This window comes from Sander lucioperca, chromosome 6, assembly GCF_008315115.2.
Source record: "Sander lucioperca isolate FBNREF2018 chromosome 6, SLUC_FBN_1.2, whole genome shotgun sequence".
Taxonomy (NCBI): Eukaryota; Metazoa; Chordata; class Actinopteri; order Perciformes; family Percidae; genus Sander; species Sander lucioperca.
This window is the reverse complement of record NC_050178.1, coordinates 26730635-26758537: the sequence shown is the minus strand read 5'-3', so window position 1 is coordinate 26758537 and position 27903 is coordinate 26730635. Positions and strand designations below refer to the sequence as shown.

At 40.8% G+C, this 27903-nt stretch overlaps 1 protein-coding gene across 5 annotated transcripts in view; it reads right to left on the bottom strand.

Annotated features, from left to right (window-relative positions):
- The window catches only part of LOC116055520 (transcription factor SOX-13), a 58653-nt gene that overhangs the window by 3782 nt on the left and 26968 nt on the right, over positions 1-27903 (bottom strand). For 4 of the 5 annotated variants that reach the window (XM_031307522.2, XM_031307519.2, XM_036002276.1 and 1 more), the window contains exons 2-13: positions 24781-24997; positions 22987-23089; positions 20704-20790; positions 20095-20267; positions 18927-18995; positions 18351-18465; positions 12759-12835; positions 11923-12088; positions 11024-11160; positions 8706-8784; positions 6867-7037; positions 795-1011 (exon numbers count right to left, since the gene is read on the bottom strand). In XM_031307522.2, the coding sequence (XP_031163382.1) occupies positions 795-1011; positions 6867-7037; positions 8706-8784; positions 11024-11160; positions 11923-12088; positions 12759-12835; positions 18351-18465; positions 18927-18995; positions 20095-20267; positions 20704-20790; positions 22987-23089; positions 24781-24996 (1610 nt within the window). In that variant the 5' untranslated portion in view covers position 24997. The remainder of the gene's footprint in view (positions 1-794; positions 1012-6866; positions 7038-8705; positions 8785-11023; positions 11161-11922; positions 12089-12758; positions 12836-18350; positions 18466-18926; positions 18996-20094; positions 20268-20703; positions 20791-22986; positions 23090-24780; positions 24998-27903) is intronic. The other variant, XM_031307521.2, reaches the window with a different exon arrangement.

Below are 27903 nucleotides of genomic sequence, written 5' to 3'. Positions count from 1 at the left end.
GAGAATGAGCTGAACAGCGGGCTGGGTCTAACGTTAGCGGTCCACTGACCCGTTGTCGCTGGGTCTAACTGTCTGTCCTCACTCCCTGCAACTCCAAGAACATCTCCCGAACTGCGTCGTGCTGCTCTCCCATATGCGCTCTCATCCCAGCGAGCTGTGACACGGTTTACGGCCACACTGACACGTATTGTCACTATGACAACTAACAATCGCCATTTTGTTGTGTACCAATCAAATTACCACGGGAAACAGTTCAATGGCCTTTCTATCCATTTTATTTCTATGGTCCAGAGTTTCTGTAGCAAGTAACATTGAGGGGATTGGGTCTTGAAAATATCCCAGTAACTCTGAAGAAAACGGGTTTGAATAAAGTGATCAGAAATGAAATCTAAGGCCATTGTCAAATTTTGATATTGACCACTCATTTTTCTCGAGAAAAGATGTGGTGAGTATATTTGTGAGGCAAAGAAAAACATCACTGAAAGAGAAAAACACTCAAAAACCAACCACTGTTAACAGTTCCAACCTCCAACTATTACAGCTTAACTATTTGGAGGAGTTTGAGGGAATAATGGCGAGGGATGCTATTCATCGTCGAGGACAGACAGTTGCGGTATCAATACTCCACTTTTGTTTGTTTCTTCAAGAATAAAAGAAGAGCTTTGAGAGCTGCAGGAGCTGAGTACAATGTTTGGAGGTGCAGAGAAAATTCTTGTCAATAGAGCGAAGTGTTAGTGTTGTCTGCCAGGGACAAACTCTCTCGCATTATCGCAAAGTTGGTCTTTGGTTTCTACCTATGTGTGTAGGTCGCTCTCTGCTCCTGCCGGCGGTTCTTCATCATGGCCTTGTACTCGCCTACCCTCAGCCTCCGTCCCTCCACGATGCAGGTCCGTTTGGGCCGAGGTTTGTACTTGTAGTCAGGGTAGCGCTCTAGATGCTGCCTGCTCAGCCTCGCTTGCTCTTCATAGTAAGGCTGCTTCTCCTGGTTGGACATGCCCTTCCACCTGGAGCCTAAAGACAAAGACACATTGGCACAAGGAGGATGAGGGAGAGAGTTAATGCACAATGGAGATGACTTCATTCATAGAAGTTTAGTCAGGTAGGGAAGAGAGCATGCTTTAGATGTTTATTTAGCTTAGAGTTAGCTTATTAGGAATGTTTGGTATACTATGCAGGATTTCTCCCCCCCCCCCAAAAAAAAAAAAAGAAAAACTATGTATAGACTCATTCAAAAGTAATCACTCTCAATCACAGAGACCCTGCCCTCTGCCTGTATCTTTTTATTATTTTGCTGTGTTCGGGACATTTTTGGGCGTCAGCCTTTGGACACGAGGTATGTAGCGCCCATGCATGCACGCATCCAAGAGAAAGCTACGGAAATGCTGGGCCAAACGCAAATATAGCAGGACAAAACGGCAAGTGGACAAAGCTTGTTCCAAAATGAGAGTGAATCCGGGGTTGGCTTTTACTTTTGCTGCAGCATGAGATGCCGCAGGTGGTCCACTGGGCTGTGTTCTGGCAACCGCGGTTGTAATTCGGATTTGATCAGCGCTGCCTAGTTTTACAGTTTGATTGCAGTTCACTAGCTGTCGTTGACACTTTCTACAGTGAGGAAAATAAGTATTTGAACACCCTGCTATTTTGCAAGTTCTCCCACTTAGAAATCATGGAGGGGTCTGAAATTGTCATCGTAGGTTCATGTCCACTGTGAGAGACATAATCTAAAAAAAAAAAATCCAGAAATCACAATGTATGATTTTTTAACTATTTCTTTGTATGATACAGCTGCAAATAAGTATTTGAACACCTGTCTATCAGCTAGAATTCTGACCCTCAAAGACCTGTTAGTCTGCCTTTAAAATGTCCACCTCCACTCCATTTATTATCCTAAATTAGATGCACCTGTTTGAGGTCTTTAGCTGCATAAAGACACCTGTCCACCCCATACAATCAGTAAGAATCCAACTACTAACATGGCCAAGACCAAAGAGCTGTCCAAAGACACTAGAGACTAAATTGTACACCTCCACAAGGCTGGAAAGGGCTACGGGGAAATTGCCAAGCAGCTTGGTGAAAAAAGGTCCACTGTCGGAGCAATCATTAGAAAATGGAAGAAGCTAAACATGACTGTCAATCTCCCTCGGACTGGGGCTCCATGCAAGATCTCACCTCGTGGGGTCTCAATGATCCTAAGAAAGGTGAGAAATCAGCCCAGAACTACACGGGAGGAGCTGGTCAATGACCTGAAAAGAGCTGGGACCACCGTTTCCAAGGTTACTGTTGGTAATACACTAAGACGTCATGATTTGAAATCATGCATGGCACAGAAGGTTCCCCTGCTTAAACCAGCACATGTCAAGGCCCGTCTTAAGTTCGCCAATGACCATTTGGATGATCCAGAGGAGTCATGGGAGAAAGTCATGTGGTCAGATGAGACCAAAATAGAACTTTTTGGTCATAATTCCACTAACCGTGTTTGGAGGAAGAAGAATGATGAGTACCATCCCAAGAACACCATCCCTACTGTGAAGCATGGGGGTGGTAGCATCATGCTTTGGGGGTGTTTTTCTGCACATGGGACAGGGCGACTGCACTGTATTAAGGAGAGGATGACCGGGGCCATGTATTGCGAGATTTTGGGGAACAACCTCCTTCCCTCAGTTAGAGCATTGAAGATGGGTCGAGGCTGGGTCTTCCAACATGACAATGACCCGAAGCACACAGCCAGGATAACCAAGGAGTGGCTCTGTAAGAAGCATATCAAGGTTCTGGCGTGGCCTAGCCAGTCTCCAGACCTGAACCCAATAGAGAATCTTTGGAGGGAGCTCAAACTCCGTGTTTCTCAGTGTTACAGCTGCCGGCAACACCCTCATGTGTGTGGTATATGAAGAATGATATGAGATGCAAAGCAGGCTGTGCCATCCTGTCCTGCTGATTGGATGGACCAGGAAAGCCCCACCCAGTGCCTGGAGAAGGGAGCTGCTGATTGGTGTGGCAGGCCACCACCTGACTGGCCAATCGAGAGGAGTCAATCAACTCTGCCTCCAGCTTAAAGAGCCTAATTGTTTGCAGCTGAGGGCAGCTGCCAGACCAGACTTTGTAGAGAAACTGTTTGAGAGTGTGAGGACGTGGGCCAGGAGTAAGATCTAAAAACTGATATCCTTCCTGCATTTAGTCAATTTGTGTTGTTTTAGTCACACTAGGATCAGGGGTGCTGTGAGTACTGTTTTGTGTTTAACCAAGTATTTAAGTTAGAGAGGTGTTTTGTTTAATCTTTCGTTTTCATTTAGATTTAGAAATAGTCTTCCTTTTGAAGATCTCCTTTTGTTATATTCTGTTTTTGTTTTCCGCAGCACCCATCGGCCCACTTGTCCTTTTTGTTTGAGCACTGTTTGTTGTCATTTGCCCTATTCAAAATAAATTTCCTTTCAAATACCAATTACATCTGGTTTTATGTTTATGTCCTGATACCCCTAGCTTAAGGACGTAACACTCAGCGACAGCCCAGAAACCTGACTGATCTAGAGAAGATCTGTGTGGAGGAGTGGGCCAAAATCCCTCCTGCAGTGTGTTAACCTGGTGAAAAACTACAGGAAACGTTTGACCTCTGTAACTGCGAACAAAGGCTACTGTACCAAATATTAACATTGATTTTCTCAGGTGTTCAAATACTTATTTTCAGCTGTATCATACAAATAAATAGTTAAAAAATCATACATTGTGATTTCTGGATTTTTTTTTTTAGATTATGTCTCTCACAGTGGACATGCACCTACGATGACAATTTCAGACCCCTCCATGATTTCTAAGTGGGAGAACTTGCAAAATAGCAGGGTGTTCAAATACTTATTTTCCTCACTGTATATACTAGGAGGAGGCAGGGGGAAGTGATTTTTTCAAACGATACGACTAGTGTACTGTCAGATAAGGACAGCTTCAACAAACCAACTGAGCCTTTAAAGTAACTATATCGTAACTTTTGAATGTTTCTGAAACTGTGTAATGTTCCATCTGATGATCATAAATGACCTGTAACAGCAAACGAGACAGTGAAAAGAACGTGATTTTTATATAGTTTATAGTTAGTTTTATAGTTTTATTTATTAGTGCCTTTGCCCTAGGGCTGAACGATTAATTGCATTTGCGATAATATCGCGATATGTTAAAACGCGATTTCCTAATCGCAAAGGCTGCGATTTGGTCACATGACTCGCGAGAGCAAATCAGTCTGCACTCCGCAGAGAAAGCATCAACTAGCACGCTAACGCTACGCCGTACCTTGAACTGATTTCTGTCATTCAAACAACTCTGAGTTGTAGTTTAAAACTTTTACAGCCATTTTAATAAAATGAAGGGTTTTTATTCTGGTTCGAGTCCATACGTGCAGTTAATGGATACAGACACGCAGAACTGAAGGCTCGGTTAGCAACGATTAGCTCTGATTAGCGGTTAGCTCTGGTTAGCGGTTAGCTCCGTTATAAAGATATGGAGTGGAGGAGCTGCCACTGAGAGGGGTAACAACCAGACTGATAAATGACGTTCGGGGAGCTTTCACAGCAGCGTGGCCGCGGTGTTTCAACAGTTTTATTAGTACAGTTAATCCCACGGCAAGAACACCAGCAACATGCTAACGTAACGATAGCCTCTCTGAACAAGAACACCAGCAACTAGCTAACGTAACGATAGCCTCTCTGAACAAGAACACCAGCAACATGCTAACGTAACGATAGCCTCTCTGAACAAGTGCACACGGCAGCACGCAACTTCACGAGGGGGAGGGGCTGGAGGCAGCTCCTCTCTGTGCACTGTATACACTGTGTGTGTGTGGTGTGTGGTGTGGTGTGTGTGTGTGTGTGTGTGGTGTGGTGGTGTGTGGTGTGTGTATACTATAATTTTACTTTTTTAACTGTCTAGTGTGTAATTGTGTGTTGTTCATACTATAAAATGATTTATTGTTTGTCTTTGTTGAATAATACAGAAGACAAAGCTTAAAAAAATAATCGAATCGAAATCGCAATATTTGGGAAAAAAATCGCAATTAGATTATTTTCAAAAATCGTTCAGCCCTACTTTGCCCAGGTCAGATTTTTCCCACAAAGTCACAAAATGATTTACGGCAGGTAGACGGCACTACACAGCACACATTCTGATGGGTCACAGATTTCTTTGTTTATAAAAGTAATTGTGTAATTGTGTGCACATCCCACCTTCTGGCAGGTGCAGGACAAATGAAAAATACTAAAATGAAAAAATGTAATGTCCGCAACGCTGCTTTAAACTCCCATATTTAATATAAAGGCAATGTTTCGACCCTACTGGGTCTTCTTCAGGCAAATGGTGAACACATTTGATGAAGGGATATATGTAGGCCTTCCATTCAGCTGACCCACCATGTGGCTTCAATCAGTCTGATTAGGTCTGAAAGGCCTCAAAGCTCCACTCATGACTCATTTACAGGTTATTAACAAACCTATGCATCACAAAAAGGGCCTTTTTAAAATGCAATATCCCCAAAAGAGTACATGATAATACTATGCACAAAAAATAAAAGAAAAAAGGGAAAGAAAAAGGAAAAACATTTAGTGGAAGAAACAGTTCCATATATATAATCCTAGCCCAAACAATTAAAGAACATTACTCCACACATTCATAAAATCTGCTGCAATATAGTACATACAGAAACAGACAATTTCTACAAAACTTTTTTATAAGAATGGTTTTATATCAAATTGTGTGTACGACTGATTTAGTGAGACACAATATGACAGAAGTGATAATAACTGTATGTTACTACAGCTTTCTCTGCTGTTGATGCACGGGGCAGCCATGTTGGATTTGGAGCTCATAAGTACGAATTGTTTTCATTGTTTTTGGACCGCTTTGGTTGTTTAAATGACGATTTCAATCACTCGTATTACTGCGATACCTTACTGCGTCCGTATCACTGCCTGTGGGAATCGGTCTTGTTATGAGTTCAATATTGAATGAAGACTTGTTTCAAACAGGTGTTGCTAAACATGGCTAGCGTTGCTAACAGAAGATAAACTAAAACATGAAATAAAGTGAAAATTATAGAAGTTAAAATGGCTGCGTTTTGATAAGGTGGGGTAATAGTCATAATCAAAAAATGTAATGTAAGTGCTAGAAGCTTGTAGGATTGGCTTGCACCTAATTTACTTTAACCTGATATAGTTATATATGGGTGGCGTCCATGTTTTTCTCCAACTCGGACGCGCAAAACATACCAAAACGCTTGAAGTGTGAAGTGACGTCATGTCTGAGGGCCGAGTCGGTTCGTTGAGAATAATAGAATGCAGCATAAGTTTCCACATGCAACCCTTGGAATGCAACGATGCATCTGTAACGTCTTCTCTTATTGTAAATGAATGATTTTCTGTCTGAGCAAAACATTCATCACAACTATACGACCTCCCCGTAACGCTAACTCGGTAATACAGCACCGTAAAGAAAAGACCTTACGACAGCAGGTGTGGTAAAAACACTAAGTGGCACCTAAAAATAACACAAACTGAAAGTTACAAATAGCTACTTTAAGTAGCATCTTATTAATCAAGTTTACATGACTGGACGTCTGCATGTCTGTGTGTGTCCGTGTGAAGGGTGGTTGCTCCCAACAACAAGCTCTCCACAATAGAATAGGATGTAAATGTTTGGTCCAAGGAAAAGCATTCAGACCAGTATGTGTTTGTATGTGTGTGTGTGTGTGTGTGTGTGTGTGTGTGTGTTTGTTTGTTTGTGTGTCTGGCGGGAAAAGCAGGTGGCTATTCTTGCCCTCACATGTGCCAGGCAGCGTCTCAGAATAGAGGCCCAGAGTGAACCCCACCCATACCCAGTGCTTGGCTCACCCAAGATCTTGCTGATGGAGGAGTTGTGCATGTCCGGGAAGGCCTGCAGGATCCTCCTGCGCTCGTCCTTGGCCCACACCATGAAGGCATTCATTGGTCTCTTGATGTGGCCCGAGGAGGGAGGGGGCCGAGCCTCAGGGTAGCTTCCTGGGACCGAGATGGGCAGGGCACCTACAGCAAAGAGGGCTACAGTAAGACGACCACACCAAACTGCTGGGTTTGGAATATGTTACTTATTTGTTCTTTTAATTCCTTTTTATTCTAGTTTTTAACCTTTTCTGTTACAGCCCTCTGGTGCCTCACCTGGTTATTAACCTTTACTCACTGAAGGGGAAGTCCATTTCACCCACAGACATCCGATTTCTCATGCAGTTATGATTCACTTTCCCCACCCACATTCTCCATCCTGGGTCTGTACCGGAAACGTGTGTTCTAACACACTTCAAGAAGATAATATAATAGTCTGCTGAACATGGAGGTGGTAGTGAAAGTTATTTTGGGAAATTTAAATGTCAATTCAATATTCTAAGGGGGTGATATCCATTTTTTTTCTTCATAACTAGTATAGTATACTGCCTTTGAAATAGAAAGATGTTTTCAAACATCCAAGGAAGGGTTCAATTCAACTAGACTTAAATCAATTAAATAAGGGCTTCAAAGATGTTTTCATCTCTCATCAGAGAGACTTCTTCAGTTCGGACTGAAGTGGTAGGGAAACCCAGCTAGTTATGCTCTGTGGGGTCAGTGTCAAAACGATCGCTACCGCTCCTGGCTGTTGTAACGACAGTCGTTGGAGACACCGGAGGCTTCGTTACAACAGCCGGGATTGACCCATACAGGTTACCAGCTGGGTTTCCCTACACTTTCAATCAGAACTGAAGAAGTCTCTCGGATCAGAGACAAAACGTCTTCGCGCCCTTTAACCAAGTCCTGGTGCCCTTTCTTGGATGACTACGACCTGGATGACTGAGAACCTTCACAGCCATCTTGTTATTAAAGACATTATTATTCAATAGGAATGTAACACTGCATCGTAAAAACAAAAGTCAATATGAATGGTTAAAGATTACAACCGGTTGACATAAAAAAAATGAATCGCGATGCAATTTTTAAATGGCCTAGGGCGTAATCTACTTCTGATTTCACTCTAGGTTTGACTTCTGACGTCACTACGTGTTCTTAGTTTATTTATTTGAAAGGATTTTATTTTATTTTTGTTTAGTTATTTTGATGTGGGATTTGTTTATTTAATTTTTAGTATTTAGCATAAAATACAATTCCTGTTGCACTTTTCATAAGAGGACACTGTTGTTGTTTTGCACAGTTCATATAAATAAAGGATGATTTTCAGTCCTTTTTCTGCAGCTCATTCTGTTAAAAAAATCACGATATATATATCATAAAATCGTGAATAGTATCGAATCGTGAGTTGAGTGTATCGTAGTCTTGCATTGCCAAAACCTTCCTCCACAGTTCTGCAGAGGAGGGTCTGGCGAGTCCACACAGAATTCTGGGATGGGAGAAGTTGCATCTCTATTTGGTGATTTTTGTTTTGGGTCTCTGTGGTCATGTGGCGTCTCTTTGCAGTCGTTTTGTGTCCCTTTGTGGTCGTTTTGCGTCTTTTTCACATCACTTTGGATCATTATTATCACCATATAACGTTGGAAAAACTAGAGCAGACAATAAATAAATGACACTCAAAAAAGTGTAAATAGACAAAGAAGTCTAAAGAAGTCCAACTACAATCTTACAAAAAAGGCTCGGGTGCTGCACCTAAACCTTATAATGGCGGGGAAAAACACCTGACATTATTAAACAGGCTCGTCCAGCGACACCTACCCTCAGAGTCACTGCTGAGGTGGTCCTCACCCCGCTCACAGTGAGAAATCCTCTCGCTGCGGGGAGAATCTTTATACTCCTGAAGACAAAGAAAAGACAAAGACAGATGAAGCCAGACATGTTAAGTCACACAAATATTCACACCCGAGCACAAAGAGACAATTTGAATTTCGACTGCAGTAAAAAGATGACCCAATGTGCAAGGGGTGTGTTCAAGGCACGCATGTGTTTCACAGAGTGCTATTTAAGGCAAAGAAGCTGCACGCTCATCATATCAGCTGCTGTTTAAATGCAGAGCTGTAAATGCAAAGGAAGGAAATTACAACGCTATGGAGGAGGAAGAATGGTGTTTATTGTTCGAGAGAGGAGAGGTGAAGGAGAAAAGGCAGAGTTGGGAATGTACCAACTCTGAATTTGCACAAACTATCACACCATCAGCGAATCTATCATCCTTTCCCATGATGTAAAACATTATTTATCCCCGTACGGTTGGAGTGTAATACCAAAATAGGTCAGTCATCGGTATTGGTGTTAAAGCAGCAGCAGAGGCGAGATGGAGCAGGATAATGGAGGAGAGGAGGAGAGTCACCGAGTACAGTATTACTGTGGACAAAGAGGGAGGGCAGGTGGCTCAGTCAATGCCACACTGAGGCCTTTGTGGTATTGTGAGGCTGCAGCAGCTGTTGCTCCAGGACGAGGCTGAAACCAAAGCTTCAGCCACCTCAAAGAATGAAAACCAGGACCAGAATAGAAGACAATCTTTACAAGAACCAACCCACTTTGCTTCACATTTGACTAGTCAAGTCATGTGTGCAATCGAACAGCAGTTTGTCAGGGGATACTGAATACACAGCCCCTTTTCAATTACTAATAATAGAAACAACACACACACATAACTTCTTTGTCTTTTTCATACAGTGATTACTTTCCAGCATTTTCCAGAAGGCTACAGCTGGGATATTAAATCCTCAGGAGACGCATGACTCCCTGTAACCCTAAACCTGACTCTGACCCCCGATTAGACCCCTACATGTCAGTCAGAGAAAGTGAGACAGACTTTGAGTGTTTCCTCATATCCAGTTTGTCCTGTAAGAGGACATTTGTATTACAAACTCCAGGTAATTACATTAAGGTTTGACATATGTCTTTGTGGATAAACTGGCCTTTTCTGAACCATCACAAGATGAGGCTTTCAATTCTGTGAGTGGTTGGCTGTGGAAGTAGGAATTTCAGACATAAAATACAGATTCTTGCTGGCTTCACCTATCCATTAAAGTTATGGCTTTCTGTAATTCAGACACAGGTGTCCGTCATGTAAATGTAGACCATGCCCCATGAGAATTCTCAAGTTTTAATGGCTGACAGGTCAACTCTAAAGATATTTTGGTTACACTTCACTTGAAGGTATCTACATAAGAGTGACATGACACTGTCATGAATGTGTCATAAACATTATTAACACGTCATAAACGTTTATGAGATAACGCTTCTGTCATTAAGTGTCATTCGGGTTTTGTCATGACAAGTTAGGGTTAGAGTTCATGTGTTCATGACAGTGTCATGTCACTCTTCTGTAGATACCTTTAAGTAAAGTGTTACCGATATTTGTCATAATAACAATGTATTAACTGACAATGTGACAATGGGAAAGGGGTCGCTTGTAGTGATGAACTGAGCATTATCACTATATATACTTTATAGTGAGTTCCAGCTCAGAGTTTAGCTGTCCAAACCCACAACCTTACTGTTTTGGTTCACTCTCAACACTCTCATAATGCTGTTTTTGGCCACAGCAGGCAGCTGTTTGCAGAAATAAAAGCTCTAAAACCCACTGTACACTACCTGCTCAGCACCAAAGCGCAGACAGACACAGTTAGAGACGACCTGGTGAACATAGTGAAGCATTTAGCAGCTATGAGCCAGATATTTCCCTCAGGAGTTGGTGGAGACCAAAATGACCATCATGTCAATGTTGTGTTCACTACTTGTTTTCGCTGCCCCCAATCAGCCAAAGAAAATCACTTCTTGTAGGAAGTTCCTATGACGCATGTTTGTTTGCATGTTCTAAATAAATGCACTAGTATTAAACGCTTCAGACAAATTTCATTTCAAACATTTTTGATATTTGCGTGAAAGAGTAAAAAAAAAAAAAAAAAAATAGAGTTGTTATGGAAATGTTATAGTCAGACCTAATGAGATTGCCTGTGTGACTTTCATGTATTTTGATCTTCAGACATGAGACAACATGTGCCAACATACTGTATTCACGTAACGAGGTGCATGTCTGAAAGGGGCTCTGAAACAGGACACCAGCTCACCATCTTTCTGCCACCATCTCTCTCCCTCTCTCTCTCTTTCTCCCTGTCCCTCTCTCGCTCTCCGGTGCTGTGGCCCCTCAGGAGCTGCTGGGCATCGTGGATGGCCTGGGTGACCACATCTCCGTCTCCAAGGAAACCTAAAGACAACAACACGGGTCGAAGAGGAGGAGAAAAACTAAAATGAGAAACCTAGCCTCTTTTTGCTTCTTCAGCATATTAAAAGTGATAACCAACACAGTTCCTGCTTTCAATTGAACCACTGCCCATGTTGTTGACAAGCGCTTGTTACTGTGGTGTGTCTGCAATCTGAAATCATCTGTCAATCAAACACCCTGGGTGGTAATATGTCTTCTTCTCTGGAGTTTGAGTTTCTGGAAGGCTGCACTCTCTTATTTGTCGACTAATTCACATTGGCTATTGGTGTTAATGCTTATTCCCTGTTCATAGAGTTACAAACGAGTAGAAATGTAAAAAAAATAAAGCATTGCTTTGTTTGCAGTATATGATGTTTTTAAGGAAAGAGCTACAACCACATGTGAAAGCTTTGGGTTGAGTCTAAGATGACAACAATAGATCAAATTGTCATGTATCTATATGACAATGTCACCCATTTCAAATGTAAAACCACCACGTGTAGAATTTATTTACTTTTGATTCACATAGATACAAACAGAACGGGGACAATCTTCAAAGCATTGCTCCATAGCATAACGTTAAAAACAGAGTTGTATAAGCATGAAGAACACCCTGTTCCTGTGACCAACCAAAAACACCACAACTTTGATTTAAACATCTTAGAGGAGCCGTGGGAATGCAAAAGGTTTTGGTTTTTTTCTCCCTTTTTGGGATCAGAAATTCCCACTTTCTATCACAGCAGTGTAACTATCAGCGTAACTCACTGAGGGCAGATCGTGATGGGCTGTGGGACACTTCTCTCTGGAAATCTCTGGACCTGTAGGCCCCGTGCAGCGCCAGTGATCCCAGCTCCAGGTTCTGCGGACTTGGTGTTTTCCCCAGCTCCATCCCCTTTGGCTTGGAGGTCAGGTTCAGGGGCTGACTGGCTTCCTAAACACACGGTGAGAGCAGATGAGCAAGGGTGGGGCCACTTTCACACATTAGGACGTCACCGCAAACAGCAAGGAAGTGCATGTATTCTGGTCATGCACAGCAGAATTGGCATGTCGGAGCGCATCTGTCACACCTTTGTAGCGTCTCTTTTGTCTTCATGTTCACCTCGTCCTTTATTACCTTTTGTTTATCTAAGCTGTGATGATTTATCTCTGCTTGAGAACCAGCCGTGCAAATACAGTTCACAAAACATACACTCTAGGCCCAATTACACACACCTATACCACACACATTAAACCTTTGAACAGAGAGTGTGGTGTATTCGAAAAGCTTTTCAGCCTCCCAAAATGCCAGAAAAGTACACACTGTGTTTAATCTGGAGTGGATCACTTTCTTTAACACACACACACACACACACACACACGCACACACACACACACAGAATATACAGTATATATTAGATACACACAATGTACACTAACAAAGCTATAAGTCACTGTTGCATTTTGGATACATAATGTAGGTGTATGCATTAGAAATGTTTGTATTTAATTGACTTGGGAAATGAGTTTGATACATTGAGATGAACAGTTAAGTGTCTGACAGACGATACATAAACTGTAGTAATAGTCTGACAGATGATACATAAACTGTAGTAATATTGTACCTGTCGGAAGGAACCGCTGCTCCTCTTGACCGGGGTGGGCCGAGGGCTCGGCAGCAGCTGCATGTGATAGTCCACGGCTGTGGAAGGTGGAAAATCGATGTATGAAAAACATGCACACTCAAATACCTGCGTTATCACTGATTTTGATTGAAGATTTGTAATAGAACACAACATTTGGTGACCATTAGCACTCGCTAAAGCTAACTGTTAGCAACAGTGATGGCAGCACACAGCTGACTGAAATGATGGCAGTGAGCCTCCTGCACTAACACACAGCAGGTTCTTGGTAGTTTACACTCTAAAAGTAGACTTTTGCTTAGTTTCTTTTGACCTTACTTACAACACAATACCAAAGCACATACATACAAAAGTAAATGGCATGCTACATTGTTTCACTTTTGTTTCTTGTAATATACTCGTTACTATACTATTTTGACAGTGCTTTTTTTTTTTAGTTTGTAGTGCACACGATGAGGTAACTTTGTACAGTTATTACTTTGTACGTTAGTTTATTATGTTTATCATAAGTTGCTCTACATTATATTTCTTATATTCTAAAGGGATGTCTTGTCAAGATGCTTTTACTAAATCAGGTATGTTAAAAACAGGACGTGGCCAATCAGACTGTACCAATCTCCCGCCACATCATGGGGGTTCAAAACTAAACAAAGAAACAAGACATTACCAAAGAAAACATAACAAACATATAAATAAGCAAATACATTTCTTTTCACTAGTAATTTTTACTTTTTTGCTACTTTCCCTAATTACTTTTTTTATTTCATAATGCCACTTTTCAACTACTCTTCTTTCAGCTGAGACAATGTGATTGGCTGCTGCTTTGGTATGAATGAGTCACACAACTGGCTCTGTCCCATATTCAATATATTTCATTAGTATTTATTCAGAAAAAATATTCATTTAATAATGTCTAATGTTTTTAATTTGTTAATAATTTGAACCAATTACATGTTAGTTCTCATTCAATTCAACATAATTTCTTTAAAAAAAAAAAGACAATTGTTGAGCCCATTTTGGAATAGAGAGTGTTTTATCATAGCACGCCTTTCAAGGATCTCTGGCTATAGCTGACCTCAGTCACACACACACACACACACACACACACACTTCACGAAAGCAAATGAATGGCTATGGTTTGAAAAGATAGAGAAGACAAGGTCACCCACGAGCACGGCTTTTAAGACTCGTGAAGACAAGACTGCACAAAGCTGCGTCTTTCTAAGCTGTACCCTGGATAGCCTGCTAACTGTACAAGCATTACGTGTGTGAAAGCTACCATCAACCACATTGTACATTTGTTGTGGACTTTTTTTTCAAAAAGAAAGACAGCAACAACAACAACTTTTTCACAACGTTTCTGGCCTTGAATGCACACAGTCACTGTCAGATATGTGTAATGTTGATTCTGTCTTCACAACAAGGAATGTAAGAATAGGGTATGAAAGGACTGACTAACCCCCTATGTTCCCAGCACTAAAGGCCTGCTGGAGGAAAACCATATCAACATATCACAATGACAATAACAACGACAGACTCTAAAACATACAATACAATACAGAGCGTTATTGAGCCCCTTATTAATCATAATGCTTATATTCTATGATTCTAAATTGATAATGTAGCGTTGTTAATAACGTTATGTTGACAGAACAAAAAAGGCAAAACTCAATCGCAAGGGCACAGTGCAGCACTCAGACAGAGTGAATAGTTCATCTGTTCATAGTCAAAGAAGATGAGCATTTGAAGGAATTTTGGATTTAACTTTGCCAGACGAAGGTGAAGTCTTTTGACAATACGGAGCCTAATGTTAGCCTAGTGGAGCACCCACTTCTAGCAGCTAAGAATGAGCACGAACACTTTATTTGAAGGGGTGTGCAAAAGACTGACATGACACTGTCATTATTATGACATGACACCTGTCATGAACATGAAGGAGTCATTTTGACTGTTCATGAATAGAACAGAACAACCTCTCTTCCATCATCATCCTTCTGGATCTTTCTGCTGCCTTTGACACAGTGAACCACCAGATCCTCATTTAGACACTCCGAAATCTGGGTGTCTCAGGCTCTGCGCTCTCATTGCTCACATCTTACCTGGCCAACCGAACCTACCGGGTAACCTGGAGAGGATCTAGCTCAGAACCTTGCCCACTCAAAACTGGCGTTCCTCAGGGATCAGTCCTGGGTGACCTCCTCTTCTCTCTGTACACCAACTCTCTCGGGTCTGTCATTCAGTCGCACGGCTTTTCTTATCACAGCTACGCAGATGACACCCAACTAATTCTCTCCTTTCCTGAGTCTGAAACTCAGGTAGCAGCACGTATCTCGGCCTGTCTGACTGACATCTGTTCTTGGATGTCCACACACCATCTGAAACTCAACCTCGACAAGACTGAGCTCCTTTTCCTTATAGGGAAGGGCTCTCCTACCCAAGACCTGACTATAACAATTGACAACTCTGTGGTAGTCCCCACCCAGACTGCTAGAAACCTGGGTGTGACACTTTACGACCAACTCTCCTTCACTGCTAACATCGCTGCAACCACCCGATCGTGTAGATACATGCTGCATAACATCAGAAGGATACGTCCCCTTCTAACGCAGAAGGCGGCTCAGGTTCTAGTTCAGGCTCTAGTCATCTCACGTCTAGACTACTGCAACTCCCTCCTGATTGGCCTGCCTGCATGTGCCATCCAACCCCTGCAGCTCATTCAGAATGCAGCAGCTCGACTTGTCTTCAACCTCCCCAAGTTCTCTCACACTACACCTCTCCTCCGCTCTCTTCACTGGTTACCAACTGCTGCCCGCATCCGCTTCAAGACACTAGTACTGATGTACAGGGCCATGAACGGATCAGCCCCAGCTTACATCCAGGACATGGTCAAACCATATACCCCAACCCGCCCACTTCGTTCTGCATCAGCCAAACTGCTTGCTGCCCCCTCACAGCGAGGGAGAACTAATCACTCAACCAAATCCTGACTGTTCACTGTCCTGGCTCCCAAATGGTGGAACGAGCTCCCTGTTGACATCAGGATGGCCGAAAGCCTACACATCTTCTAAAAACACATCTCTTCTGACTACACCTCGGATAAAAAAAAAAAAACTTTCACATGTCTCCTTGTAGCTTTGCCTATTTAAGGCTAATGTATTTGCACTTACTACTTGTTGTCTGGAGTTTGAACCTTCACAGTTGAAAGCACTTAATTGTAAGTCGCTCTGGATAAAAGCGTCAGCTAAATGACATGTAATGTAATGTCATGTAATGAATGAAATGCGTTACTGACTTTAGATCAGGTTTTTGTTGGTCAATGGCGCGATCACTTCCCGCTGCCTCAAGAAGCAATACTCCCAGAATGCACCTGAACACACCTCCCTGTAAGACCAGCACGCCCATGGGCCACAGATGGGCGCAGGTGCATTTACTATTTAAAGGCATACTATGTAACTTTTCCCTCTTCGGTCCCCCTACAGGTTGTCTCATGGAACTACAACTCGCGAGGCTGCAGTTCCAATGAGACAACCTGTAGGGAGACCGAAGAGGGAAAAGTTACATAGTGTGCCTTTAAACGACGTGGGCGCTGGACGGAAAACTGACAACTGTGTCGGTCTTAAACTAGCAAAGACGCTTGGGTCGGACTTTGCGCTGCACCGGGTGCAGGATAGGGCCCTTAGTATTCAGTAAATTATGACACATTTAATGCAGAGTTGGCATTGTCCGAGATGTCTTTGGTCATGACAACTTGACATTAAGCAACATAACATAACATCATAAATATGTCATGACAGGCCCAATTATCAAACTTTCATAAACTATTTAGCTTCATGTGTTAACATTACATCAAACTGTCATTAAGAGGTTGGTTTTTACATCGGCTGTCATGAGAGCATTATAATTGTGTCATGAATATTTTTCCTTAACCTCAAGTAAAGTGAAACAACTTGGACCTGTCATGAAGTTTGATATCCTCATCAAATGTGTATATGACGGTTGACGTCATATAAAGTGTTACCGAACAAGCTGACCACTGTTTGTAACAGACAAAAACATTGGAGACTGTAACTTTCCTCAAATTAATTCATGAAACAAATGACATATTTCCATCACATTTTCCACAGTTTTTGTTTGTTTGGGGTTTGATTTTTTTTGTAATCTTTTTTTTTGTATTTTTTTTGTAACGTCATCTTGTTGTAGTGGCACACGACTGAAGATTGAGCACCACTGACTCTTGCCGATTTTTTGAAAATTTGGTTCACATTTGCACTACATTGGGATGAAAACCATGGAGACCATTTGGCTTAACTGCTAGTTGTGTTTTTATAGTGCTATTTAGTGGAGTAAAGACACGTGAATGAGCACACAGAGCCCTGGAGTAAGAGCCTGAATCTAGTACCTCATTTTCTAATCGAGAAATGTTTTGAATGGAGAATCGATTCTGAGTAGATTCTTTTTTTCATTTTGCCATTACAACAATAGATTTATGGTTTCATGGGAGCCAGTGTGTTCCAACTAGGCCTGTACAACATATTGTTTTATTTTAAATCATCATCGTGATATCAACTGGTGCAATAAACACATTGCAAAAGGCACTCAAAGATTTTTTGTGTTAGCTGGAAGAAAGTATCAGTAAAAAACTGCACTTTAAAATGCAACTGTCGTTCTTTTTTTAGTGGTGCCTTTTATATTTAATTAAATGTTCAATTTGTTCATTTCAATTGTTATAAATCAAAACAAATGTGCAGTAACAAAATACTGAAAGCAGCAGAAATGCAGAAGAGAGCTCCTTTGATATCCATTTATTTATCGCAAATGAAGCATAGCTGACAGTTGTGGCAGGTCACTGAGTCGAGCTCAGCTATTATCTCAGCTCACAGCTCCGTCAGCACACCAGCTGATGGCTCAGCTGATTTCCTCTTTTGATTGGATTTCAAAATAGTGCGCTCTATTTAAACTGCTTTTCCCAGCATACCTTGCTGCATCTCTGCTAGCACTTGCAACCCACCTCCACCCCAGCTCCTCCTTTTAATTTCTGTTGTCTGACTTAATCAATGTCATGTCTCTGTCATTGATGCTGCTCTGTTCTGTACCCTACGGGGTCCTGCACTGCTGCTCTCCTCGCTTAAGGCTTTCCACGTATGCACATGGAAGGGCAGGGAGGCCCCAGAACAGAGCCTTGAATGAATCTATTTTGACAAAGTGTCTTGACTGAAGTCATATTGTTATCGCGATATTTAACAACGAGCCAGGGACAGAGATGTCAATTGCTTTATGAGGAACTGTTAGCTAGTGTGTCTTTAGCTAATTTCAAGACGTGTCTTGAAATTATGCACTTTAGGAGTCCATCCTCCCAAATGCATAAAAACAAATGCATTATGATACTGTATTCAGGTTACTCTGCAGAGTAAACTCGGGGTCTTTTGTTTGAATAAAGATCTTAGTTCTAGCACCATCTCGGTCTCCTTGAAGAAACTCTTGATCAGTATAATCGGCAACTATAAAACTCCACAACATTATCTCATATGGTCTCTTCTCAAGGCTGGAACCTGTCTGTTAGCTTTGATGACTGACCTGGCTTGCAGGGGATTGGTTGCAGTGGCAGGGCCATCTGGGGGTCAGAGGCGACGGAGAGGGACTGGGTGTTGTGGTGGAAAGCCGGTATCATCACGTAGGGCATGTTCACCTGCTGGGACAAGGCAGGACAAATACTCCTCACATAAACGTTCTTGCCTCATTTGTCTGAAACACAGATTTCTGATCTTCAATGAGAACTTCCAGGGTGCGATTTGTTAGGGGTGCGTAGGATTCCCCCTTTCTGGTCTACAGGTCCCTGCTGAATTATTTTTATCCCTGGTAGGGACTCAATGTATTTCATTTTTTTCACACAGCTCATTTTGAGATCATTTTCCATTGGATATTGAAGTTCATAAATAAGTTTGTTTTGGCATGGCTGGCCGAGTGGCTCTATATCCATGGTAAAGGAAGGGGGATTTAATTCTTGAATGTTTTATTTTGTTGTGCATGATCAAAAAACATCCCGCCCCCCCCCTGCTTTTTTTATTTATTTTTTATTTTTTTTACAAATTGCACCCTGAGAACTTCTCATTTGTAATTATGATCCCAGTGTAGGTCATGAGAGGAGCTGACCTGGATCTGCTGCTGAAGCAGGTTGATCTTGTGCTGCTGCTGGATCAGCTGCTGCTGTTGCTTGGCGATCTGAGACACAAGACATGTTCATTCTCACACACATCACGGACTGTATACAGACACAAGTGCACAATGCAATTCACTGCAGAATGTAGGAATCGTACCCTGTATCCCAATTACATAAAGAGATGTCCGTTACATGTGCAACATCTGTTATTTATTCACTACTGCTACTTATGTTCACACTGTACTTTATTTATGTTCACACTGGACTACAATAGTATTTGTACAATCCATTGTTTTAGCAACATCATCTTTTCACCCCAATCTTACTTTTTAACCTAATCTCACTTTACTTCTACTTAACTTTTTTATTTCTAGCACTGTAGCTATATTGCTTTATACATGTATTAACTATCTCTTTTCTTACTCTTATTTCTACCTTGAACCTGACTGTGAGCAACTGCAACTGAACAATTTCCCTGAGGGGATCAATACAGTATTCTGATTCAGATTATGATACTTTATATACTTAACATACATTCTACAAATTAATAAATACCACATTGATAATTGATAATACTACTACACTACTACACATTGTATATTGAGATGATATGTATGATATATTCAGATTACTAAAATGCCTTAGTAGAAGAATATTTCAAAACAGAGAACTGGTTAAGCTGAAAAACAGTGAATAAATCACAATGAAATCACACACCTTTCGGTCAAATTCACAGTTATGACTCTGTGCTGTTGTCTCGTCGTGTGTTAAAAAATTAAATCTCAAACAACGATCGCTTATCATTTTGTCTCTCTAATTTGCCTAGTCCTCATGCATCTTCATATGCAGTCAAAACACAAACATTAATGTACAGAAGGGGCGTTTAGTTCCTGAATTATTCGTGGTTACTTAGTTTCTGGGTCTGTCCGGTCAGAAAGGCTCATTCTAGTTTTCATCAAGATAATAGACAGAAATTTGTTTGAAGTTCCGTCCTGTTTGTATGTTTTGATGAGAACGGTGGTAGACATATTAGGGGCGTTGATATTAATCATCACATCGATGCATCGCGATGCGGACCTAGACCATTCTGCATCTAACATTCAACTTAAAGACAGCTGTACATGCTTGCCACCAATTTACAAAACCTCCTCTGAGTGGTACCTGTTCCTGCTGTTGTCGAGCCAGCTCCATCTGCTGCTGCTGTTTCTCCAGCAGCAGGGCGGCCATGTTCCTTTGCTCAGAGTGGGCTCCTAGTAGCTGCTCCCGCAGACCGCTCAGCTGGTTGATCATCATCAACAACTGGAGCTCCTTCTCTGCCAGAGCCTCTGGGGTACCTGGAGAGGGTCAGAGGATCAGGTTTCTATAAAAACCGCCTGAGCACTTATGTTTAACGACAGACTGATGATCAGTGTTGGATGGTAAAGGGACTTTATATAAGTCCTCCTGCTTCTCTCTCTAAATATGTGTCTTTTTGTTGTTTGTTTTTGTCCCAACTTATCCTGATTTTAGAAGTAACACCATATGAAACCAACAATTTTGACAGCTAAATTATCCAAGCAGTGGTGTACCAATTTACTGCACGCAGCCAGGTATCTTTTGAAATGCGTAACAAGTGTTATACAATATTTTTTTCAGTTAACAAAGCAGATAAGGATGACAAATATAAAAAAAAATTGATATTTGCACAATCAATTAGTAATGTGTTGGAAATAATGGTATGTAAGTGGTATAGAAATGGTTTAAGGGTGTTGGTAGTGTTTGAAAGCTGACCTTTCAGTTGTCCTGCCCCCACTGTGCTTTTATCCAGAAGTTTCTCCTTCCAGTCAGCATTCAGCAGCTTCTCAATGGTAGGCATTACTGTTAACAGGACACAACAACAGGTACTCAGCAGAGCCGCACGGGGCTGCACCAGATGTCATGAAAAATATATTCTGTCAAATAAAATCTATCTGACACCAAACTACTTTCTCAGCCTCTTCTCTGCCTTCCTAATGGCATTGATTGAAGAAGACTTTTGCAGTACCGAAGGGCAGAGGTTGTTTGTGCCTCTGGGAGAGAGTTTTTGAGTGTTTGAGTGAATCGATATTTGGACAGAGAACAATCCAAGGTCAACTAGTGGAGAAAATTTGAGAAAAAAAAACAAACAAAGGCGAGGAGTGCAGCCTGGTGAAAGGCTTGAGGGCAAGGAGAGTCTCGGGAGCAGCTCGGAGAGCAGCTTTTACTTGACATGTGATTGACAAAAACATCCTCGCTGCGCTAGACAAACTGTCACATCTACCCATCGATTTTCAGCAGACTGCATTGTTTAATGCTGAATAACAGCAGAATGTAGTGCACTTAAAGACATAAGATATGGAGTCGTCAAAGTCTGTTTGGTGAGAAAATTGTATAGATGTTTGTATAAGCGAGTAAGAGAGAAGGACACAAAACTGAGATGCAGAACGGAGAAAGGCTGTGCAGGTGCAATGATACCAATGTTTCAAATCCAACATTGAGGTGAGTGGTGAGTACTTGAGGTGAATTAAGTGCAGCTCCAAATACAAGTCAGTTTACAGTCGCTCATGTTACTGAGTGCGGTAGAAACAGACACATATACTGCACCAAATTTCACAGAGATTTTCACAAAACATGTATGCCCTCAAAATAATGTCTTGGCAGTAGTTAAAAAGTGCAGGTTTAAATATTAAAACACAATTATATGTTATTTTTAAGCTGGATCTCATGTTTCTATTGGTTACAGAATGGAGTTCACAACTGATTGCCTGACGGCTTGTGTCATGTGTTGCAGTGTTGTCAGATCACAGCAATCACTGTGATGTGTATAATGTTGCCATAATCCAAAAAGGGAAAGTTTTTTTTTTTTTAACTTAACGAACGTCACGTTCTGCGTCACGTGCGTAACTTTCAGTAAGTGAAGTATCATCTGATTTTAACCCAAACCACAATCTTTTTCTAAAGTTAACTAAGTAGTTTTGGTGCCTAAACATAACCAAACTGCGACCATTTTACAACGTTAAAGACGTGTTTAAAATCACGACCGACGTTCTCTGGTTTAGATAAAAGGTTGTACTTTGTATTTCCGCCTTTCCTAGGGGCGCTGTTTTCTGAAATGCTCCTGTCGGTCGTATAAGAGGGTAGGGAACAAACCACCCGTATCGTCGTATGGTTTGGAGGACATGTTGGTGAGTTTGCTCATAGGCACAGCGGTGCTTTGAGCTAAATTCCAACGCTAACATGCTCGCAATGACAATGCTAACATGTACTAAACACAAAGTCTAGCTGAAGTTTTACAGGAAAAGTCAGGGGATCATCAAAGACATTCAGATGTATCCTCTAGGGACTGTGAATATCTGTAGCTAATTGCACAGTAATCCATTCAATAATTGCTATGATATTTCACTCAAAACCAAGAATGTCAACCTGCTGGTGGTGCTAGAGGAAAGAGGATCCCCAAAGTCATTAAGATTCACCCTGTGGGGACCATGAATGTCTGTAGTCAATTACATAGCAATTCATTCAATAGTTGTCAAGCTAGTTAAGCCTGGCCATCCGTAGAGCCTAAACACAAGACCCAAGTGGTGGTAAACTATAATTACACTTTAGTATTTAAAAAATAAAAAAGGAAATTGTAATTATGAATCATAAATTATTAGGCTAGACAAAAACTGTTTTTCACTCTGACTTAGATCACTGATGGATGCTTAAAAACAGCATATTAAAAACAGCTGTGTTAAAAGCTAGTAAGACCCCTTGGGTTCAAATTACTTTGTCAAAATATTCAAAACAGGTTAACAGATAAAAACAGTGTACAGAATTAACACTCAGTCCGCACAGCCATGGTTTTAAATAACAGGAGATATGTCTTCAACATCAATAACAGGAGATATTTTTTCCGTTATATATATAATGCGCCAAAGTGCAAGTCTCTAAATGGCCAATACTAGGATAGCTTCTTCTGCCAATCGTATGATTCCTTGACAGCTCTATGAACACTAGTCCTGACACTGCAGAGCAGACATTTAACAGAAGACTGTGTTTGGAGTTTAGACAGACCTTCCTTGAAGTTAGATTGTCCTTCTGGTCTTTCATGTGTCCTGGCCTCCTTCAGTCCCAAGGGGCTTTGTCTGTGAGGCAGCTCCTTACCTGGAGAGCCCTCCTGTCAGGGTACACAAAGAGACCGTTAACTGAGCATCTGAGCAGGGCTGGGCAATATATCAATATTATATCGATATCGATACACGAGGCTAGATATTGTCTTCTGTATCTATCTGTTACTGTTATTTACCTTATCCACTTAGTCATTATATCCACATTACTGATGATTATTTATCAAACATCTCATTGCATAAATATGTTGTGAAAGCACCAATTGTCAACCCTAGAATATCGTTGCAAGATCGACACCGTACCTCGGTCAAAAATACCGTGATATTTAATGTTGTCCATATGGCCCAGCTCTACATCAGAGCAGGATAAGGAAAGGTATGGTAACCCGTTTTAATAACCATATGTGGCAAATGGTAAATTGAAAGTGAATTAAACTTTGTTTAATAGTTTATTTATTTAGTTTACTGTTAAAGGGGTGGTTTAGAATTTTGGACATAGGACCTCATTTCCAAGTTAGCCAGTGTGTTATTTATCAGTGGAGACAGTTTTCAACACGTTTCATCCCGTCCTTCCAGCTGCAGAGTTAGCTGGTGCTAGGCTAGCGCAAGTCAACAGTATCTGCTAGCCTGCCATTAAAAACAGTCTTATCCACTCCACAGTACACCTGAGGCAAACACATTATAACGCCAGACTATCGATGGAAATGTCTGTTGATATAATAATGTTAGAATTAAAACTACCCTTGCATCGCATTGCAATAGTTATACTTTGTTCCCTGTAGTTGGTAGCATAGCATAGGCTACAGCAGCGGCGGAGTGATATTACCTAGGCTACCGAGAAAGCCAGTTTCCATGACAATCACACAAGTTTATTTACCTGCCGCGGTCACTCATTGCTACAGAAGCAGAGTACATTGCACGAAGGAATCAACACAATGCACTGAACTGTAACGTTATCTCCACTAACGTAAGTCTCAATCTATCAGTAGCAGCTAGGCTAACGTTATGAAAAGTGTTGAAAAGTGTCTCTACTGATAAATAATACACTGGCTAACCTGGAAATGAGGCCCTATGTCCAAAATTCTGAACCACCCCTTTAACAAACAATGAAATGAGGATTTATAATGTTTACGTATTATTAGTAATGCTATAATTGATGTTATCATTAGTTTATGAATGTAGATGATAGATAAGAATTCATTCATGATTAATAAGTGGTTTATTAAGCATCAATATTAATGTGGCCCCATTAAATGTTTTGGTGATCTATAACAGAGATGATTATTGAATATTTGTTCATTGATATCTAAATAATGTTTATAAATGCTTTACAAATTATGCATTAACCATTAACAAGGTATTATAATCACAAGTTGCAACTTTATAATAACCATCCAAATCATGTTTACTGACGGTTTACAAACAATTTCTTAAATCATATGGTAATCATTAACAAATACTTAATAAAATATATAATATGTCATGATGTGTGCAAGAATGAGTTGTTAAAATAACATCAATTAAAGCATTACTAATAATTAACGTTAATAATGATCATGTCATTGTTTGTTAACAGTAAAATAACTATTCATTTAAGTTTAATGAACTATCAATTTACCATTTGTTAGTGCTAGTGTTACCAAAGTACATGTTTTAATTCGACATATCAATCTGTGACACTTCATTTCCTAAAATGCGAGTCGATAACCTTTCTGTGTCGCTCATTTCATAATATCCTTACCGAAGGGGATCGGGAGAGCGGTGGGGTCAATTGGCGGGCCTCCAGTGGATGATTTCCTGACCAACCACGTGAGGGAGACCTCTTAGGAGGTTCAGCATTGCTAATGACTCCACCCCCTCTGCAGGACTCCTCCTGTTCTACTTTGACACCGACGCTCGCCATGCTGACATCCCCGCCAGAGAGGAGGTGCAGTGCTGGAGGGCTGGGCTCAACCATTCTGTTGAAAGAAACACAAGAAACAGAACTCTCATTTGGGTGTGGTGAGGTTTGGGCACTTGCCATGCCAATTTTGGTTTGTTGGTTGATATAATTACAGCAGAAAGCAGAGATCAATATAACAAACAGGGAAACCCTAGGAATCCACAAATACTTTACATTTCACACCAGGTAATCTGTGCAGCACTTCTAATCTAATCATGTATCACATTGAGATGATGATAATGTAGAGTTATTCCGTTACTCCGTGGACAAGGCTAAGAGTGTACAGTTATGCTAGCGACTCTGCGAGGCTGTACTTAGGCTCAGTGATGCTTTCACTAACTGCTAACATTAGCATGATAATTATGAAGGTAAATATGGTGCAAAAAGGGAGAGCTTGTAGAATACAATGTGAGAACTTGCAGAACAAAAAATCTGAACTTGTATGTTAAAATTTGCACTTGTAAAAATTTAATTTGCACTTGTAAAAATAAAATTTGCACTTGTAAAAAATATTCACACACATGTGATATGAATTTGAAGTCATACAAAGAAAAAAAACAGAGCTTGTAAAAAAAATCTGAACTTGTAAGTTGAAATTTGCACTTGTAGAAAATGTTCACACACCTGTATTCTGAATGTGAAGTTGCAGAAAAAATATTCACAAATGTGTAGATTGATATTTACATGAACACAATGACAGCTGCAAACTTATAATGCAACATTTACTCGTATACTTTTTTTTTTTTACTCTGGTTCATTTTCCATCACAACCACAACTCAGTGATTACAACCTCTGGAATCTGTCACTGCAACTTCACATATGAGCTCTCTCGCATCACAAAGTGGCCAATCTGCGCACCTCGACTTTCACAACACTCTTGACGATACATTTGGTGCAAAACTAATTAGTACCTGTGGACTTAGGCTGTGGAGCTCTGAGCTAAAAGAACGGGAAAATCAGGGTTTCTATCACCAGATGAGGGACAACTCTGTCTGGCTTATTTATGTAGCATGGAAACTTGGCGGAATAGCATGCTAGCGTTAGCTAACTAGCAGCCAGCCCGCTTCTAAATAAATACCTTTTAATTGTCTAAACATTTTTAACAGTCAAACTAAAACACTGGCGGTGAGCTCCACGGCCTGTAGCCGCAGACGGACCGTCATCAGTGGGTAAAAGGTGCCAAGTTTCGCATCCCTGCCGAGAATTGCATCCACTCGGGAAAATAATGATTTTATAAGGCAAAGTACTGTTTAAAAACTAGGCAATAGTAAATCTCTTTGTCATGTTCATCAATAATGATTAGGATTTTAGAAGGTTTAGAGACATCAATGTTTTATCAGACTCTGTAGTAGCATTTCCTTGCTACCTAGATGCAATTTTCGGCAGCAATGAATTCTGCAGAAATTATTGTTTCCGACTGCAGGTCGAGGTCGGCAGCGAAGCTTTCTGGCAAAAGCAGTGTTGCTACGCTGGTCGATCCCCACTGATGACGGTCCGTCTGCGGCTGCAGGCCGTGGAGCTCACCGCCAGTGTTTTAGTTTGACTGTTAAAAAGTGTTTAGATAATTAAAAGGTATTTATTTAGAAGCGGGCTGGCTGCTAGTTAGCTAGCTAACGCTAGCATGCTATTCCGCCAAGTTTCCATGCTACATAAATAAGCCAGACAGAGTTGTCCCTCATCTGGCGATAGAAACCCTGATTTTCCCGTTCTTTTAGCTCAGAGCTCCACAGCCTAAGTCCACAGGTACTAATTAGTTTTGCACCAAATGTATCGTCAAGAGTGTTGTGAAAGTCGAGGTGCGCAGATTGGCCACTTTGTGATGCGAGAGAGCACATATGTGAAGTTGCAGTGACAGATTCCAGAGGTTGTAATCACTGAGTTGTGGTTGTGATGGAAAATGAACCAGAGTAAAAAAAAAAAGTATACGAGTAAATGTTGCATTATAAGTTTGCAGCTGTCATTGTGTTCATGTAAATATCAATCTACACATTTGTGAATATTTTTTCTGTAACTTCACATTCAGAATACAGGTGTGTGAACATTTTCTACAAGTGCAAATTTCAACTTACAAGTTCAGATTTTTTTTACAAGCTCTCATGTTTTTTTTCTTTGTATGACTTCAAATTCATATCACATGTGTGTGAATATTTTTTACAAGTGCAAATTTTATTTTTACAAGTGCAAATTAAATTTTTACAAGTGCAAATTTTAACATACAAGTTCAGATTTTTTGTTCTGCAAGTTCTCACATTGTATTCTACAAGCTCTCCCTTTTTGCACCATATTTACCTTCATAGATAACATGCTTACAATGAGAATGTTAACATGCTGAGGTTTAGCAGGTATAATGTTTACCATGTTCACCATCTTAGTTCATAATTTTAGCATGCTAATATTTGCTGATTAGCACTAAACAGTAAGAACAGCTGAGGCTGATGGGAATGCCATTTTGCAGGTATGTGGTCATTAACCAAAGTATTGGACAAACGTTTGCCCTGATTATGGCGCCAAATGAAAGCTCAGAGAATTAAAGTTATTACAATTCATGGGGACAATGAATGTCTACAAAAGTTCAGCAGTGAAGTAGATGTTGAGATATTTCACAGTGAAAACGCTGACCTGCTGGTGGTGCTAGAGGAAAATTCAGAGGATCACCAAAATTATTAGAATGTATTCTCTAGGGACCTCAAATATCTGTGGTAAATTTCTTGGCAATCCATCCAATAGCTGTCATGATATTTCCCTCTGAACCACAAATGTCAAACCTCATGGTAACGCTAGAGGAAAGGTCAGAGGACAACCAAAGTCAGTAGGCCTCATCCTCCAGGGACCATGAATATATGGACAAAATTACATTGCAACCAATTAAATAGTTGTTGAGATATTTAAGTTCGGACTAATGGTGTAAGCGTGGCTAAAAA